The following is a 19,397-nucleotide window of genomic DNA, read 5'->3' as shown; positions in this document are numbered from 1 at the left end:
GTGCTGGGGCTGCGCTGCTGCCGAGTGTTTTAAGGCTCGGCATAGCTTGATTGGAGAGAGAGTAGATGACTGGAGAGAGCTGTAAAGTGCACCTGGGAACATTAAAGTCTGTTCTAAGTTAACTTCATGAAAAGCTCTCTCTTTTTTTTTTTTTAAACAATAGTCTTGAACGTCAAATGGCAAGGAGAACATGAAAAAGCACTGCTGACTGTTGGCTCTCTCTCTCTCCCCATGTAGAGCTGTGCGTTATTTTATCTTTCATTTTCTATTGTTTTAATATCTCATAAGAATCTGGAAAATTGCGTTTCTGTTTCTGTGGGCTTCCTCTTTTCTCCCCATTTGACAGCTACTGCTTCCTTCTCCCGCGCATCCTGAGGAAGCCGTGCTGTTGTATCCCCTCCACTGTGCCGTGCTCTGCTCACGGATGTGTGCTCTGCAATATTCATCGATGCCATCCATGTGCCAGAGCTGCTCAGAGGTCTCAGCTAGAAACTGGACTCCAAAACGCAGAGCAATTCCCAGCCCGCGAGCTGGCAGACTGTCCAGGGCAATGCAACAAAGGGATGAAAGGGGGGAGCCAGACACTGATTTGCAGTGGTGGAAGGTCTTGCCAAACGCCACAGTGAGATGCTACAGCAGTCTGCCCTGTGCTTTCAAATTGCACGGCAAGGCCATAACCACAAAAGCATCAGTTGTCTCCAAAGAGCGGTCCCACATTGGCAGAGGAATACATGCAGTGATTTATTTTCTTTAAGCCTTTTCCACTGTACCTCTTATCTCTGGCCAGGAGAAATGGGACATGGGCCAGCTCCTAGGCTGGGCACGCTAAGAGATCACCTGCCTTTTCAGGGTGCTGTTGTCCAGGTCTGCCTGACCCCATCTGCGTTACTGCTCCTTTGGTCGTTGGAGGTGTCCTGATTTCACATGCAGCTGGAAGGGATTTGAAATGTGGGGTAGCCGCCTCCAGAGGGTTTTTGCATCCTTTTTGCATCCAAACTGGAGGCTGTTTCTGTTGCTACAAAGCATCTGGGATGCCTTAACAAGCTGTGTCCAGCAGGCCTGTGTGGCGTGGACTGCTTAGATTGATGGGCTGTCCCCTTTGCTGTGTCCGGTTGTGCTGGCTGGTGATGGGACCGTCTGGGCACTCGCCGTCCATCCCGCGGCTGGCAACATCCCTGCCGTCTGGCTGGCTGCAGCAGCTCCTGCAAGCACACCGCTTCCCTTCAGCCAAAACCATCCAGGTTGGCTCCCCAGACCTATTTACGACGTTTAAGCTAATCCAGGTGAGCTTGCTTGGAAGCAGATCAAGGAGCACTCTCACAGACGGCCGTGCCGTCAGCGACGCAGGGCAGCAACGCCTGGCTGGGACCCAGGCTTTGGCCAGCCCAGCTGTTTGCAAGCTGCACATCTGCAGCCCCAGGCGAGCTGGAGGTGTGCAGACCACGTCCGTGGGGCCTCCTCATCCCTGCGAGATCGCACCTCTAACCGAACCAGGGCAGCTTGGTCTATTGTCTGGGCCAAAGTCCAGCTTAATCATCGTCAGTGGAGTTGTCTCTGGTTTTGAGATATTTGTGATGTTTGCTGGGTTAAGCAGGTCTGGTCTTGCTGCCTGTTTTACCCTCCTAAGCGTTGCACACTTTTTGCAGCTCAGCATCTCCGATGCTGCACTGAAATGGGAGCTTTATTCAGCAAAGCACCATCTGGTTATTGCCCTCCTACATCATCCAGCTGGTTTTTAACCACAGCTACGTTTAAAGAGCAGTAACTGGCTTTCCTCTTTGCACAGGGGATTGTTTCCAACGCCGGCAGAAGGGATCTGTGAGTTCCTCCTTAAGCAATCAAGCAGCATCCAGGCGGATCACTGGCGAGAGTCTGTAGAGTATGATGAAAGAATGAGTCCTTTGCCACTGAAAATCCCTTGTGAATAGGTTTAGATAGAACGGCAATAATGCACTTGTAGTGTTTAATTTTCTGTGTATTTAGAGATGCAAGGATGTCGTTGCTGAAGATATGCTTTATTTGAGGTTTAATGGGGGAAATTAGCAGGAAATAGCTGGTATTACTGAGCTACGTGACACTGAAGGGTAAAAAAGCCTCCCAGAAAGGCGGATTTTCTTTTCGGAGAGATTGAAGGCTAAGCAGATTGAAACCAGGGAAAAGAAACATACTGGCCAATTAATCGCAATAGTTTCAGCGGAGCCGAACGTGTAAAATCCAGGGCAGGGGAGACGCGCGCGGGGCCGGAGTGCGGCCGCGGGATCTTCGCCGCTCACGGGGAGGGCCGCGAGCGCAGGGCTTTGCCTGGGCTGCGGACAGGCAACGGGGCGTGGGACGGCAGCTTTGCAGGGCTGATCCTCTTCCCGCGGGCTCTGCGAGAGCCTCTTCCTTGGGACTGCTTTGCCTGCCGTCACTTTTTCCTCCTTCTCTGGTGGGATTTTTTTTGGAGTGTGGGAGGGACTAAACCTTAAGTGAATAGGGGGCAGGTGGCCCCTGAGGAGGGGCCCCTTCCTCGAAGCGTGAACAGCGCCCTGTCTGCTAGGTGGCAGTGGGCTTGCAGCAGCCAAACTTTTGTCCGCACGATGCCAGGGGCTGTTTTAAACCCATCGCAGGAGGCCCTGGTGCGGGTTGGGCCACGTTGGTCCTTGGCGGCTGCTCCGAGCAGGGCTGCTGGACCCGTGGCTCTGGCCACGCCGGCGTTCCCGCGGGGCAGCAGCTCCCGCACCGTTGTGGTGGACCTGAGCTCTGCGTGCCCACGTCCGAGCTGGTGTCCCTTCTGCATAGCCGAAGGAGAGGTGCAGATATCAGGGCTTGATTCGCCACCGCCGCGGCTCTCGCTGGTCACCATCACGCTCAGCCCACTGAAGGACTGAGCCCTAGTAGTTTTAAGGTTGTATCATTTCAGGGATTCACCGCTGAGCGTTTTGCAGCCGCTCAAAAGCGCGTGTAAAATCCCCTGTTGAACCCGCTGTCCTTGTAGTGTCTCCCACGTTGTCCTCTCTCTCCCGCAGGGGTCCAGCAGAGGAAGGAGCAGGACGCGGACATGCCGAAGAAGGCCAAGGACTGTGGGCGGAACGTGCTCAGGGTCTCCCCGGACCAGGGATCAGACGTTTACCTCCTCAGGAAGATGGTAGAGGAAGTGTTTGATGTGCTTTATAGTAAGAACCTTCCCGATTCCATTTGGGGATTTTGCTTTCAGCCGCAGCGACCGGTCTCTCCAACAGCCGCGATGTCGAGGAGCCCGCTGCGACGCGGGACACCTGCCCCAGTGCCACCCCGGACCCACTCCCGGGGCTCTCGGGTGCCAGCGCGGGTCCATCCCATGCCCGCAGTGCCTGGTGCAAAGGCCCTGCAGCTCCAGGCACCTCCAGAGCTCCCAGGGACGAGGTGAGCTCCTGAACAGGAGTCAGTCTCAGCACATATTTTTTAGTGGTGCTGTACCTGACTCTTGCTCAGGAGCTATGTAGAAGTGGGCTACGCGTTAATGTTGCGTTGAAATTGGGTCCAGCCGTTGCCTTTTCCTTTGCAGGCGGACAATGAAAGAAGCTGTTCCCCAAACTGGTAATTAAGTGCCAAAAACTAAATCGCCTTGCGGGGGAAGCATGCTTTGTCTCCCCCTGCAATCTGAAGCCTCTGCTGTGCTCCAAGTGTAATTTTTAAATGCACTTTTATTCCTAATGCTGCTTCTACAACACCTCTTTTACAAGCACTGTGTCGGGGCTCTGCAGTGCTTCTCTCACTTGTTTCCACAGCAAGTCTATTTAAAAGGAAAAAGATGATTTTTCTAGCAGGCGGCCCCGCAGCTTCGGCTCTGAGAGACAAGCTGGGCCCATTCCAGCACATGCATCATCCCTAGCAATAAAGATTCTGCAATTAAAATGTAGATGACCATATGGTTGTTGATATGTAACCCACTGGGTTGCAGAGCTCCCTCTGAGCTCAATCTGCAGAGGTTACGAGCCTGTTACAGTCCTGGCTTGGCTTCGAGCTTGAGCTGCGGCAGCGCCTGCTTTTCGCTCGGGAGCTTCTTGCTCAGGTCCCCCGCGGAGCTGCTCGACGTGGCGGCCGCGCTCGCCGAGAGCAGCACGCGGCTCCCGCTTCACCTTTCAGTGCCCTTCGCTGGCATTGGTAGGAACAACGAGGTAGGGTTGGAGAACCGGGCAGGCGGGAGCAACCATCCCCTGTGTGCCGGATCGCCTTCGCCACAGGGACATGGTGATGCACAGGATGGGTTTGACCGGCTGAGCAGATCTGCTGAGTAAGTGGGTGTTTTGCTTTCCCGGGCGCAGGTTCCCTTAAGCACCGCGGCTTTGGGGTGTGCTAACAGAGCCTGAGCCCGGCCGGGGCCGCGCGAGGTGCGTGCTGCCCCTTTGGGAGCGGGGCTATGACCTCGAAAGCAGCCGGGCAGGAGAACAATAATGGATCATCCGCTGCATCGCTCTGGGCTTGTTTAAAAAGAAAACGGATTGCCTGCCCAAAGAGGAGCAGTGACTGACTCCTGCATTTCAGCCATTAGCGCCAAAGCTCAGGTTTCTTATTGTTTTATAGCTTCACGTTTCAGCAGTCGTCTCCTGGTCTCCTACCTAGGATCGGGGCAGTTTTTGCTGCTGTTACTTTACTGATTTAAAGATCACCCAAAAACGTGCGCTGCGGGTTTTGCAGACAGACAGGGGAGACAACATTTTCTCCCGCCCCCCGCCCCGGGGAAGGACAGTAATGATCGGAAGCTGCGGTTTTCTAAAACCACTTAAAGGACTTGGATGCGATATTCCCATTAAAGGGAGTAATCAAATCCTCTCTCTGCCTTTGAAAGGTTCAGCCCAAGTCACGAGGAAAGGGAAGTGCAGAAAAGCCAAATGAATGAGCTGGGAATTTCATTATAGAGCTAGTTAGATCCCCGTGCTGAACAGGAGTTTTGGTTATCCTTCTGCTGAGAGAGAGCTAAGATTTAAAGGCCTCTTGAGAATATGCGAATTATTCTTATATTATATCATATAAATATTTAATTATATTAAAAAACCAACCAGGGTGCATTTGCATGTGGATGTATGGGATAGAAAACTCTCATATTAGCAGCAGTTTGGAGAAACTCTCTACGTTTTTGAGACATGATGGGTCTGCATGTGCATTTAATGCAGAGCGAGGACTACCTGGGCAGCGTCCCAAATGGAGCAACCCTTTCCAACAGGGATGTCTGTGCCTCACCACAATGCCTTGCCTCATGCAGCTGAGTATTGTTGCTGCTGATGGTAGTATCAGGTGCTTCTTAACTGCAGGACACAGCAGAGGGAGGTTGGAGGTCCCTGGGCCAGTGGTTAGGGCCCTGGCATTGCTGCCAGGAGATGTAGGTTTGCATCCTGGCATTGGTGCTTTTCTACTAATTCAAAAGGAGAAGCTGTTTCCATGTTCATTGAGTCTTGAGATGGTGAAATCTGCTGGGCAAAGCCTGTCTTTTGGCAGGTATCTCCTCGTTTCGTCGAAGGAGTCTCTGACTTGAACTTAGGTAACGTTAGCTTGAGGTTTTTACGTGCTGAGTAACAGCATCTTCCATTGATTTTAGGGGACAACATGGCTTTCCTGAAAATCGAACCGTGGGGTTGCACGCCTGCCTCTGGGGGCTGCTGCTTTGTGTGCCCCAGGTCACGTTTTGCACTGTGAGCGCAGCGAGGCTGTGCTCCTCTCGTGGAAAAGCCTGCCGCCTTGTTGACTCAGAAGAACTAACACTGAAGATAGTAGGTTCCTCAGGGTGATTCTGTTCCCAATACCGATAGGGCTGTTAGAAATTAACAGTTATCTTTCTTCTTCTTTTTTTTTTTTTCCTGTCCTTTCAGTTGCTTCCCATCAACAGGGATTCGAAACAAAAATCTTAGAAAATGCTCAGTCAAAAAAGATCGCATATTCCCTCTAGAGCCCGGTAATCTCCACACCAACAGAATGACTGATTACCGCCGAGTTCTATTAAGCAGGCATTAATGATTATTATTGTCTCTCTTTAGCTAAACCGTGAGCCTCTGCATGGCAGTGCAAGGCTTGCTGAAGGTCACTTTGACAGTGACACATTCCCCATAAAAAGATATTCAGGGAGTTGCAGAGCATCGAATAGATAAGGAGTCACTGTGGGCACTGCAGACTTCTTTCCCCATCACGAGTACCAGGGAGGCCAAGAGGGGTGATGGTGGGAAATGAAAACCTGCCCAAGCCAGTGCATTGAGGCAGGGAATCAATTAGTACCTTTCAAGCTTGCAGAAAGTGTACTTGCAGTGTTGTGGTTCAAAGGTTTGTTTTGAAACTTCTGTTATTGGCTTAATTAAAACATTATCCATCCCAACTATAAGAAACCTTGATGGCTTGTGCAAGTCACACATCATTAGTTATCATGCATTGCTTCAAAGAACATGTTGAAGAAATCGCTTTTAATAAGGACTTGCTGACAGTGCCACAAGATTTCGAGGATTTCTGTAAGATCCTTTACAGGTAAAAAAAGAAAGAAAAAAGAAAAGAAAGAAAAAGACGTTAAAGAAAATCAGCAATATCAAATCCCACAACTGTTTCAAGGTCCCGTATTCCCTTCTGCATGCCCCTCACCATAGTGCTGCAGCATGGACTGAGATCCCCGAAGGACTAGAGATAAAGGAGCGGAAACCTTGCCATGTGGCCAGTTGTTCTACATCTGGTTGTTGATTTGCCAGACAGGTCACATTCATGCACGGCTATTTCTTCTCTTCTGCTTCATGCTTTGTGCAGTGGGTTTATTGGTTGCAGTGGTTTAGGTTGGTTTCCAAAGTAATTTTTTTAAGGGAGAGCAGTTCAAGGGTTTTGGCTACTCCTCTTGAAACACTTTAGAGGGGCCTGGTTTTAGAAAGTGTCTTGTCTGGAAATCAGGCTCCCTTAAGCATGTCAGATTTGGGCGCTCAGCCTCTAGTTGTTTTAGAAAATCTCCGTGCAGCTGCGATTCTCTTGGGAATGGTTGTCTTCTGCTGCGGGGGAAAGTGGAAGCAGCTTGTTCCCCATTGCTCAGGGTGATTTTGCTTTGAAAGGTGCAAAGATACTTGTGCTTTTCTTGTGTCACTGAGCCAGTACCACATGTTCGGGGATATGGGTTCTTGTATGTGGATGAGCGATGTGCCCATCTGCCATGGGGAAATGGTGAGATTTCTTGACTGCTGAAGGGTATTTTGCGTTCAAATGTATCGATGTTTGCAATGCTTTCAAATTGTCAAATGGAAGGAAAGTGTCGGGTATTTTTCTTACTTTTAAAAGCGCATCGAGGCTACGTAGCAGCAGTAGGAATGAAAGTAATTCCTTTCTTCCAGGAAGTAAAATAAGAAAAACTACTGAAAGTAAGATCCCCAGAATGTTTCAGTAAACATGAGATTAAAATCTGTGCAAACCCTTTATCCTCCCTTTGTCAGATCTCAGCTCCCATCGGTATTGGCCCAGTCCTTTGCTGGCATAAACCAGGACGGCTCCAAGGGGGGTGGGTTTGTGCCAAGTGGCCTCAGCTAAGGATTTTATTGTGAAACCCAGGAATTTCTGCTTGTTGCATTTGGTGAGACTTTTATTAATTCATGTTTATAAAATGCTTGCAGATCCTTAAATGCTAAATGCTGACGTAGGAAAACGTTTCGTTCTAATAACCTTATCGTCGGACAGAGTGGTTGTGATCTGCTGCCGCTGGTGCTGTCACATTTTTTTGCTGTCACATCTGCTCCTAAAGTCCTGTTGGCTGCAGGAGGTAGTAAACTTTGTCTGGAAAAGCCAATGATTTTATGCAGTGTGTCATTGTGCCCATTCCCCAGGTGAAGCCATAGGGAAGAGCAGCGTGGTGCCCTTGCCGTATGAGAGGTTCCTGAAAGAGCCAGGATTGCTGGCGGTCGCTGGCTTGCCCGAGGGGATCAGCTTTAAGAAACCCATGGAGTACGACGTGAAATCCCTGATGGCCATTTTAGAGCACAGCCACAGTATCCGGTTCAGGCTAAAAAGGTAACTTCAGGAGCGCCCCGAGGGGATGGAGGGGCAGGGAGGCCCTCGGATATCGGCTTCCTCTCGCCACAGTCCGCAGCAAAGCCACCGCTGCACGCACAGCTTTTTGGCTTCTAGCCGCCTGCTACTGTTTTCCCCCCGTCTGGGAGGCGGCAGACCTCCCAAACCCTGAAATGTAGGTTCAGCCTTGCAAAATCCAGCCTTGCAGAGAGAGATTTATCAGTGTCTAGCGGGCTGCAGATTGTTTGTTTATTTCTATGAAGTGAAAACAGGAAGGATACCTAATGAGTGCATCTAAATGTACAAGGTTAACCACATTACTTTACGTGTCTCTGCCAGAATTTCATCTGTGTTAAGCTGAGTGCTTTCTCGTCACCAAAGAGATTTCCAGTGTAAACATCTTAAACCTCTTTCCAGGCTGAAATGAATATTTTGCACCAGATGACAAGGGGCGGTTGGGGTAGTGGCGGGGATGCACTTTCCAGGCTATTTTGGCCACTTTTTTACAAGGAGCTGTCAGATTTGGATGCTGTTCTTCTGGAGTTTGCCTATCTTCAGGCACCTTGGTTCAATTCAGAGAAATGCTGAGCACCAGCAAATACTTGCTTTGAAGGCTCAGCACTTCTGGAAAATCAGGCCGAGATAGCTAAAAGTAGGACACACACAATTTGAGCCATTTTTGAAACGATGGCTGCCTGTCTCATGTAAAGCATGCATTTCCTTGGTATAAAATTCATCCTTGGATTGACTGAGTTCCTTGTCGATCTTGTCACAAGTCCTCAGAGCTGAGAATAGCCGAAATGTCAATTGGTAGGGTCCCACTGATGGTTTTACTCCTTAAATGCACCAAGCTATGGAGCTAGATTGGTTTGCCCCAGCTAATAACCCTTTTGAACTGTCATAAGACCTACCTGCCCTAGGAGAAAATGGTGCAGATGCCTGAAGGAGAAGTTGGAAGAGGTTAGATGGCAGCCGTAGTTTTGGAAAGAACAGAGAAAAAAGAGCAAAGCAGCCATCAGTGCAGCGTGAACTTCCCATCCTCCTGGACACGACTCATTTGAAGGCTGTCCTTTCCCCTTTCACATCTTTGCTCGTCTGGCTTGTCCAACTCACATCTGCCCCAAACGTTGGCCCAGGAAGGCAGACAACGTGAGCAGCTTTTACTAAACCCATCTTGCTGTCTGAAACTGCTGTCCCCCAGGTTTCTAGGGAAATCTTTTACCCTTGCGTCAAGAAGTTTCCTGCTTCCAACTTGCACGGCATCTTGGTGGCAAACAAACCTTGCCCTGCTTGTAGCAGGAGCTAGGCAGGATGGTGGTTCTCGTCGTGTGTGGGTCACAGCGTGAGTTGGTTGCAGTGTATGGACCCAAAGGAACCTGTGTTTTCCTCTTCTTTTCTTTCTCGCCCATTCAGGCCAGCGGATGAACCCAGCAGAGAGCCGAACCCTAGTGTAGAGTTGAATTGTATCTCCCTAGCGTCCAAGGGCAGCCGGGAGTCTGGTGCAAATAACCAGATCGCTAAATCCGCCAGCCAAGACACTCCCTCCGCTGTAGCCATGACCAATTTCTTATACGGTGTCTCGCTGCCTACGCAGATTGCCATGGACCTAAAGCAAGAGGTGTCCTCCAGTCTGCACGGGGTGAATGCGGCCAGCGAGGTGCTGATGGCCAGGCCCTCAGGAGACCTGAAGGTGCCTTCCTCACAGGAGTACAGCGACTGCTGTGGTAATAGCCTTAAGTTTGCTCTCAGAGGAGGGCCTGGTGCAAAGCCCACCGAAGCTGAAAGGGGAAAGACCCCTGTGCTTTGGTGGCCATTAGATCAGTCCAAAAACCGGCCCGCCATAGCACCGGAGTAGCTCAGCTCCCTCGTGCAGCACCTCGCCGCAGCTGGGCAGCCTGTGCCGGGTTTCACCACCCCGCGTGGCCGAGGGCCCTCTGCACCGTCCCAGGGCAGCCTGGGCAGAGCTGGAAGGTGGATCCGAGGCTGCAGATGGCTGGGGGAAGCTCCCGCTGGTCTGGGGGCACAGCCTGACCGCCCCGACCCTGCAGGGCGATTTAAGCAGTTTTCTCTTCCAAGTGGCCCTGTTCTGGGAGGGCAAGGGGAACGGAGGCTGGGCCATTTCCTGGGTTTCCTGGGGTGCAAAAGAGTGGCCCTTACCCCGCATGCACCCGTATGTTCACCTAGAGGTGAGCAGACCCCCAAGACATGGCCTTGGGCTGCTTCCTCTTGAGGTCCTCAGCTGTTATCTAGCAGCATTTGAGGTGCTAATGGGAGGCACATGGGTGCCCACATATTTCACTTTAAAATGGCAGGTGCTGACCTGTAAGGAGAGAGGAGCTGGTTATGGAGGTCAGAGGTGCATGGGGTGGGAGACGGAGGTTGGTGGGACTCCTGGGCTTGGTGTCCCTCTCTGAGGATGTGTGGGTTGAGGGATGCTGCACCGTGGCCACCCTGCGTGCTGCTCCCGTGGTCGGCATTGCCGTGGGGTGATGCCTGGGGGTCCCAGAGCACCTCTTGCCCCGCGCGCCCTCTGCGATTCGCCTCTTATCGTGCCTTTGGCCTTGTCTCTCCTTGTGTCCAGGACAGAAAGCAGCTGGCTCTGGGGGCCCCCTCATCCAGAACGTGCACTCCTCAAAGCGCATCCTCTTCTCCATCGTCCATGACAAAACAGGTACGTGTCCCACGGGTGCCAGGCCGTGGGCTGGGGCCTGGGAGGGTTGCAGCGAGGAATTTCCCTTCCTTTCTTGTGCCATCTCAGCTGAGCAGCTGGGATGTCTCTCTCTGCTCGGCTACCCTTCCTCTCCTTGATGCTGAGCATCTCCCAGCAGTAATTCCTGCTATTGCCCTGAGGAGGCAGGGAGATGCCGTCCCTGCTTCATGCACGAGGAACTGGGGCACAGTGCAGACTAAGTCATTTGCCCAGGGTCTGCCTGGCTCTGCAAAGCAGCAAATACCAGCCGCAACCTTTGCGTTATTTCAAAATAGTTGAAACCCACTGACCCCGGGTGTTAGTCTGCAGCATTGCCTAGAGGATGATTAGCAATTTCCCAGGAGGAGGAGACAGTTCCGCTTGCCCACCTCGGCCCCACCCAAGGAACATGCAATCTAAAAATGCTGACGTGTTTACATCAAAACCCTCGCCTCTGCGCTTTACCAAGAAAAAAAAAAAAAAGGGTGGGAAAGTTGAGAAAGAGAAGGCATGAAAGAAGCTGCTTTGTGAAATCGCTGCGCGCTTCAAGGGTGCATTGCAGGTTGAGTTTGTTCTCTCCTGAAGGGTCTTTCGCTTCAGGCTTGAAATGCTTTGCGGGGTCATTTCCCAGGAATCTGCTTGGCCCATGCACGGCTGCAGAGGAGGCTGCTTCAGGCTGGGGATGGGGAAACCCAGACCTTATCTGCCAGGCTGGCAGAATCCGTGCAGGAAGGGGGAAATAATTATTTTTAAAGCAGCAAAGTCTTGTTCCTGATTCTTAACACCTCGCAAGAGAAAAGTGCATCTGCTGTGTATGAACCATATGGAAGTTCCTTATTTCTTATATTTTGTTTTGATAGATAAGTGGGACAGTTTTATAAAAGAAACTGAAGATATCAACACCCTTAGGGAGTGCGTGCAAATTCTGTTTAACAGCAGATATGGTGAGTAGGAGTTAATATCCCATTATGCATCTGCAGCGCTTGTGGTTTGCATATCATTATATAGCAATCATTTTTGTTCCCTAACACAGCAGCAGAAGCCATATGCTAGAACTCCCTTCTCTTTTTAACACTTTTAGCCCGGCAGCTCCCAATCTTTGCCTTTCTATTTAAGGTTATGTCAATATTTCCATTTGGAATCCCCCATATTGAGGAATTTCTAACTCGGCTGTAAAATGGCCCGGGTCCGAAACGTGGCGCGCGGGGTCAGCGCGCCCGAGCTCCGCCGGCGCTGGCGGGCGAGGGGGAGGCGTTGCTGCCGCCGTTTTAAATCAGCCGAGCAGAAGACCAGAAGACTCTAATTATTCCAGCCGCTTTCTTTTCACCTATAAGTGCGGGAAATCTGTCGCGAAGGGGCCACCTGGCCAGAGTGGTTCGATGCACGGGTGTCGCTCCGAGCCGCGGGGATCGGTGGGGCGCTAGTGGGGGCGCGGGGCCAGCTCTCGCCGGGGCTGAGCGCCCTGGAGTGCGTTCGGGGGGTGTCCGAGCCCGCCGGGTTTGCTGGGGCTCTCCCGTGCGGAGCGGGGAGGGTGGGGCAGGCCGTGCTGCTCCCCGCGTCCCCCTGGGGCTCCGTTTCTGGGGCGAGCGAAGGGATAACGGGACAGCAGGCGTTTGCTCTGCTTTTCAGACCTACTTGAAGTAAAGCTTTTTCACCTTCTCTTTATCATCCGCACAAGAAAAAGCGCATGTTTATGCTAAAGCTGTGTGTTCGCCCTCCAGCTGAAGCCTTGGGGTTAGACCACATGGTTCCCGTACCGTACCGGAAGATTGCGTGCGACCCAGAGGCGGTAGAAATCATTGGGATCCCCGATAAAATACCATTCAAAAGACCTTGTACCTACGGCGTCCCCAAGCTCAAACGGATCCTGGAGGAGAGGCACAACATCCATTTTGTCATCAAAAGGTACGTGGCGAGCCAGACGCGCCGCGGGCAGCACTGTCCTCTGCCTTAGCCGTCGTCTGTCGCGAGTAATCTGTTCTGAAGGTAGTCTCTAGGCATTAGCTAGGTGGTGATATATTCAACGTTCATGTCATCATTGCAGCACGCTTGGCTCACTTTGTCTGGTTCTTCCCCTCTGGTCGGCTGTGGGGCTTTGGCTTAGCCAAGTTGCTGCTCGGGCGCCCAGGGAACAACTGCCCGGGAGACGCATCGGCCCAGGGTGGGAATTGCCCTGGCCTGGGGGCGGCTTGGGAATGCAAACTCCGTTCCCTCTCTGCTTGGAGAGTTTGTTTTTTCCACCCAAAACTTGCTCTACCCGTCTTTATGGGAAAGAGTTAAGTGGCTGTTGTGCAGAGATAAGTAGGGGACTTAATTTCCCCCCCCCCCCCCCCCCCAGACCTCTCTTTTTACATCTCTCTTTCCCTTTTTATTAGTGATTCAGCCGAGTCACACGGCTGCCGGTAACCCCGTGAGCGCGGTCGCCCCTGCAGCGACGCCCACGGACGCGGTATTGCGGTTGTAAGGCTGGGCACACAATGATTTTGCCACCCTAAGCATTTCGGATGGCCACGGGACCCTTCGATGGCAGCGCAGCGGGTGCTGTCAGCTGACGCTCGGCCTCCAGATGGAGCACGTAGAGTGAAAACCCCTCCACCTCGTATTTTTGTGGGGTGATATTTTTCCGTGTTTTTGATTGTATATGTATAGCGTGTTGTATCCTAGTTTCTACTTTTGCGCTGGAATAGGAAGAGAGTGGGAGCTTTCCTGATTGCGTGTGCAGCGTGCAGTGCCTCTTTACTTCTCCATCAGAGAGACCTGTTTCGTAATATATTTAATTGGTCCCCACCTGTGCCAAAGTAGAGTTATTCCCATAATGGAGGCGTGAAACTAAGGCACAGAGAAAACAAGGCGAAGGTTTTCGAGGGTACTAAAATCCCCACAATCAATAGGAATTAGGCATCCTAAAAGCAAATAGGTTTCTAAATGTGTGCAGAGATTTAGAGGGAAGCCTGGATGCTCGTTTTCCAACGCCCAGCCGTGAAATGAGTGCCAGTCCAGGGCTGCATGGTGAGCGTGCTCCTGGCTCCGGCACGTGCTCCACTTCCCAAGGCTGGACGGGTGAACCGGGCCAGGCGAGATGCACCCCAAAAATAGGTAGGGAGTCTTGTCGCTAGTCGAGGACTTGATATCGCCCCCTTTTTCAGCACCCCTGCAGGAAGTTCCCTATGTGATGTTTTTTGCTGCGCTTTTAGGTGCAAATTTTGGCTTTTCTGAAAGCGGTGGGATGGTTCTCAATTCAGCCGTACCCCGAGCTGCCGGTGCAAGTGCCGACCCCAGCTGAGGCAAGCAGTGGTATTGAGCATCGCCACGTTTTTGGCCTTTTTGCTCACGGAAGGATTGCCCTGTCCCGAAAGGTTTGCCTGCACAGAAGACGTGTGTGAGGCAAGAGCTCGCTTTTTAGGAGACAGGTCCATTGCCAGCCCCGCTGGAAAAATTCGCGCTTGAGCTTTGCAGCTCAGATGCATGCTTGCGTTCCCCAGGACTCGCTTCAGTTGTCCTGTGGCCTGCCTGAAGGTTCGGAGGCTGCTCCCTCAGATTAAAGCACCAAGGCAGGTCCCAGCAGGTAGGGGTGGGCTGGAGGTGATGATCCTTTCCATGAGGCTTTGTTCTGGACAGGGAAACAAGCTGCAAATCTCCTCTGCAGCGAACTTGAAAATTTGTAGGTTAGCTTATTTATTTATTTAAAGAAGGTGGAAATGCTTTCTGTCAGTCAGCTTTAAAAAGCGATTATTACTTTGTGTTGGGGACTGCAATTTTGAATGGAAAAAACAAAACGGCTCATTGAGGGATTCTTGTTTTTTCTCAAAAGAGAAATTTTGGCCAAATCGACTCTTTCTTGAAAAGTATTTCAAGTGACCTGTGTACTCGAATGGGATCAGATTCCTTCCTGCTTCTGCTGCCAGTTCCTATCTGAACACGCTTTGCTCTTCCGAGCCCTTGGCGCAGGACTTCTTGAGTGGCTCTAAAATACCACCTTCAGGACAAACTTGATGTCCAAAATAGTTTATGTACCAGAGATGGCAGAGAGCGCGAACGTTTCTGCTTTGCTCTAATGGCAGTTGCTAAATAGTCTACAATGAATAGCTGAATTAAAATCCGGCAGCAGCTACTTTGGTTCCCTTTTTGGTAAAGCCAGCCTCTAACAGTCTCATTTAATAAGTTAATTAAATGAAGAGAATGACTTATAAGCAGATGTAAAGATACTTTAGTTAAGAAGCACATGCTGTAAGATTACTTGGTTGCACAGCAAGCTAGAAAGGTTCTTTTAAGAAATAAGTAAAATAACACTACTTTGACTTGGTTTAATGCTGTTCATAAATACAACTTAAAAACTGAGGCATTAGGAACACCTATTTCTTTCTTTCTTTTTTTTCTTCCCTCCTAGGATGTTTGATGAGAGGATTTTTACAGGTACGTTCTTCACGTTCTTTGATTTATTACTTGCAAATTGAAAGATTGCCCAGAGAAGTAGAGCTGAAATAATATTGCCTGTAAATAGCAAAAGTGCAGGACGTACATGATGCTGGTCAGTGAGGAGAAGCCTCGTCTGTGTATTACACCCAGGCACGGTAAGATTGCCTTTGCCTGGGATCAGTGCAAGCACTGTGCACCACTTAAGCAGCATTTTGAAGGTTTAAGTGAGAAATACATGGTGCATGAGGCTGGGCTGGCTCTCTGCGCCAGGGCGAGTTTCATCTACAGGAAACGCATGACATATTTCTGTGCTTTCATGAGGAAGAAAAATCACCGCTGGGTTCCTCGCTGGTAAATTAGTCCTTTTTTTTTCCCCCGCTAGAAAGTGCTAACGTTATCCAGCTACTTACTGTTTTTAAAATAAAAGACCAAAAATCAGTGTCATCAGTGGCAAAATAATCCTGGGGGTTTTCCTCTGCTTTTCCCCCTCTACACACACATGCACCCCCCCCCCCCCCCCCACACCTTTAATCCTTCTGTTTTAAGTTGAAGAGAAGCCATTTGAAGTGGTTCTTAGCAAATAAAATGAGACGGAGAGTGGTAAGCCCCGACCCATCCATTCAGACGCAGAGAAAAGCTCGCTCCCGCGGCTTCCCCCGTCCCCATCTGCTCACGCCTCTCCGAGAAGCGACTGCGAAAACGGCACCCCGTGCTCCTAAACTTGTCGCCCATCGCTGGTCCCTGATCTTCGGGGCTCAGCTCACGAGCGAAGGCCGCCTCGGCAGGGCACGTTGGCACCGCCGCAGCCAGGCGCTCGGGTCGGCCAGCGGTTTCCCCCCAGCCCCGGAGCTGAGTGGGGAACGGGCTGGGTGGGTTCTCCCGTTGCAGCCCCGTTACTGACACCTTTGCTCAAGAAAAGGCTTTCCAAGCTCCAGCAGCCTGGAGGAGGGAGCTCTGGATCGTCTCTTGGGACGCGCTCGGCTTTTCCTTGTCGTTGCTCCGCGTGGCGCCCAGGGGCGAGCGGCTTTGCTCCTGCGCCCCTCCGTTCCTCGGCGGCGCGTCGGGGTGACGGTGCGGCTCTTCGTCGCAATAACCGACAGCGCGAAGCCGCCGCGCTGAGCGCTTGCAGCGCTGTTTGGCAGGGAGGTGTGGGAAATTAGGAAGCGAGCCCGATGCTGCTGCTCGCAACCGAGGCCGGTTCCCGTTCCACCTCTCTGCGCCGCGCGGTCCCCGCAGGGCCAGCAGAAGCAGATCGCATTAAAACTGCATTTTGGTGATTCGAGTCAGCAGATCTGGCTACGCGAACGCAACATCTGCTGAGTCAGGCGGTGCCATTTTTGCACGGATGCTTTTTCAGAGTGGAGCTGCAGTCCAAGCTGCCGTCTGTAACACGTCCCAAAGCTTCCCCGTGCCGTTTTGCTCACCCTTTAATTAAAGTACCCACCACTGCTGGGAAACCTATTTTTGCTACTCCCCTGGGTTGTTGCATAAGGCAGGCTTCGTTGCTGCAAGAAGAAGATTTGGCCCGTAGAAAGCACAAATTAAAAGGAGCCTTTTGACTGTCAGTAGATAAATAGTGTCTTTAAGGCTGTGTGTTGCTGCAGTTCCTGTTGCCAGAGCCCTGCCCTTCCTCGCAGGCTGGAACCCAAAGGAAAAAGGGCTTCGCGTTCCCATGGGTGGGATCTTCCAGAAGAAGGGTGGGGAAGTCACGAAGGGGCTTTGGGACCAGCGAAGGGCCTGGTGCGGATGTCTAGCAAGACACCTACACGGTTTGTGCAGCCTCGCAGCCTGATTTCATTCCCACCTTCCCCTAGCGCTAATCCCTCAGCTCTTCGTTCACCTTCCCTGCCTGATTTTCATTTCCTAGCCTGCCTTCAGATCACTCTTTTCATCTCCAAGGTCATTGCCGAGGCTTCATTACAGCGCCTTTCAGGTTGATGAGGAACAGGGAAGGGAAAGAGGTTTTTCACGGTGACTAAACGCTTATTTTTCCCCTCCTTGTCGGTTTATCACATCCTTTCTCCCGCTGCACGCGCCAAGGACCAGTTTTGGGGCTCGGTGCCGCTTCCCACCTCCGTCCTGCACCTGGGAACGGGGCTCCCTCTCGCAGGAGGGAGCCGGGAAGCTCTGCGGGAGGAAGGTGCCGGGCAGCACGTCCATCCCGGGAGCCCCCGTCCTCCGCAGCTCGTTCCCTCTTAACGCCTTGGGGCTCCGGCGAGGAGCGGGAAGAAGCAGAGGTGGAAAAGCTGTGTTGTTGTCTGGTTGTTAATTCTGGCTCTGCTTTTAATTACCCAACCTTGCTGCGCCACGGGGACCAGGAAGCAAATTTACCAAAGATCCAACCAAGCTGGAGCCCGCCAGCCCGCCTGGGGAGATCTCTCCCGAGCCGCACCGCACGGCCGCCCTGGACCTGGCGGGGACGTCGCAGGCGAACAGCAGGTAACGGGGCTCCGAGCCCCGCGGCGCTCTCCCGCGTGCCCGGGGCCGCCTCCGCCAGCTCTCCCGCTGGGGGCTGCGCGGACGGCTCGGTGCAGCGCGAGCGTGCGCCCGGGGCCCTTCGGAAACAGCTTTGTTTTTCATTGATTTACGCGCTGGGGAAACCCTCTGCTTTTGGGTGGGCCTAATGGCCTTCCTCCCGCAGCGGCGCGGGGGGAGAAACCCCATCTCGCGAGCCCTGTCGCCGCCTTTTCCCACCGGCGGGCCCTCGGCGGCGCTCGTAGGCGCCGCGGCACGACGGGGGCGAGGGGCGCCAGCGGCGGCGTTGGCCGCTGGTGGCCTCGTCGCCCGCCGGGCCGGGGAAGCGAGGAGTGGCGGGTCCGCGCTTTGCTGCCTGCTCCGCCGGCGTCCCGGCGCGTGCCTGCTTCGCGGCGGCAGACACGCGCGCTCCGAAGGATGGATGACTAAGGCCTCGCAACGGGTGCGATTCAGAAAGGTGCCGCGTCAGAAAGGTGGTGCAGATAACGTGGCGCAAAAGCTGGCTGCCGTCAGGGCGTTGCTTCGCTACCTCGGTAAAAATCGGCTTTGATCGTACAAGTTGCAAGCGCAGGAGAAGACAGAGCGTTCCCGTCTTTAGTGAGCTTATGCCAAAATTGCAAAGATCGGATTAATTGATTTTGTACAAAAAATGATGAAATCGATGCCATGCCCAGACAAGTTGGGATGCGATTATCTGCCGGAGTGATCTGAGGTGTTTAAAGCATGGCCTGAGGATTCACCCCCAGCCAGCACCATAACAAAACACCCTGCTAATTAAGAGTCATTTGTTTATAAAGAGCTCGCAGGGAGACTAATAGCAGATTAACTGATGTTTTAGTAAAGGGCAGGGTTACGGAGTTCAGCAGGTCAGTATGCTTTTTATGAGAGTACCTGTTTCTGGCACAGTTAGGAGCTGGCTACGCCGCAAGCCGGGCAGGTCTGTACCGTGCTGCAGTGCCCGTGGAGCTCGCCTTCCCGTAGCCCCTACACCAGACCTGCTGGCCAAGACTAGAAATCCTGCTTGGTTGTAAAAGGCAGAGCCAGAAGATAGAAACCCAGTTTCCTTCGTTTTTGCCTCAGTTGCTCAGGAGCAAGGCAGCGTTTAGGCCCAACGTTTACCCTTAAAACCCCTCTGGATGGGAGAAGCGATGCAGCAGTGTAACTCCAGGAAACAAGTTTGTCTCTCTGATCTGCCAGGTGCTCGCGGGCATGGCTGTGCCGCAGGTGAAGGAGGCTTCTCCTGGCCTTGCCTCCTAGCCTCCACTCGTCCAACTAGGTCACAGATTTCTGTGGGTTTAGAAGTACTTGCATCAAAACGAGCTTTCCTGGGATGTCTGCAGACGAGATAAAAGTCCTTCTTCAACTCAGACTGCGTTTCCCTGGTAGCTTTTGTGAGGCTGCAGTCTAAATTACTGGTAAGGCCGATAATCCTCCAAAGCTCTTCCCGGGGTTCCCATCATAGGACAGACCAGCTCTCCTCTGCTGGGGACATTTGCTTGGGAAAGATCCCTGGAGCCCGCAAGCCCAAGCGGGGGCGGGACACATGCAGGCAAATGCCAAACCCGTGAGCATAAAGCCAGGGGTGAAGTTGGGTGCTCTTCTAACACGATGCAGATGCTTTGCTGTGAGTCCCAGGTTAAACTTGGGTTTAACCCAAGACAAATGTGCAGTGTAGATATTATTTATAGGCACAACTCTGGCAGATAGAGGGGAGCACTTTAAGAAATTGGTTTCCTCTGCTGTCCTTCCTGCCCCTGTGCAGGAGTCACCATCTCCAAGGGTGGGGGGGGGGATGAAACAGGTTGTAGGAGCGCTCCTCAGCCTCTCCAGTGCAAAG

The 19,397-nt window shown here is 52.2% G+C and overlaps 1 protein-coding gene across 14 annotated transcripts in view; it reads left to right on the top strand.

The window, feature by feature from the left end:
• Positions 1-19,397, top strand: part of GTF2IRD1 (GTF2I repeat domain containing 1) — a 103,548-nt gene that overhangs the window by 47,592 nt on the left and 36,559 nt on the right. For 7 of the 14 annotated variants that reach the window (XM_068910347.1, XM_068910340.1, XM_068910339.1 and 4 more), the window contains 8 exons: positions 3,009-3,155; positions 7,797-7,980; positions 9,394-9,704; positions 10,562-10,651; positions 11,530-11,613; positions 12,391-12,574; positions 15,057-15,082; positions 17,404-17,524. In XM_068910347.1, the coding sequence (XP_068766448.1) occupies positions 3,009-3,155; positions 7,797-7,980; positions 9,394-9,704; positions 10,562-10,651; positions 11,530-11,613; positions 12,391-12,574; positions 15,057-15,082; positions 17,404-17,524 (1,147 nt within the window). Of the gene's footprint in view, positions 1-3,008; positions 3,156-7,772; positions 7,981-9,393; positions 9,705-10,561; positions 10,652-11,529; positions 11,614-12,390; positions 12,575-15,056; positions 15,083-17,403; positions 17,525-19,397 lie in introns of all 14 variants that reach the window. The other 7 variants (XM_068910345.1, XM_068910336.1, XM_068910337.1 and 4 more) reach the window with 1 other exon arrangement.

Source organism: Struthio camelus, chromosome 16 (assembly GCF_040807025.1).
Source record: "Struthio camelus isolate bStrCam1 chromosome 16, bStrCam1.hap1, whole genome shotgun sequence".
Taxonomy (NCBI): Eukaryota; Metazoa; Chordata; class Aves; order Struthioniformes; family Struthionidae; genus Struthio; species Struthio camelus.
This window is presented reverse-complemented; position numbering and strand designations above follow the sequence as displayed.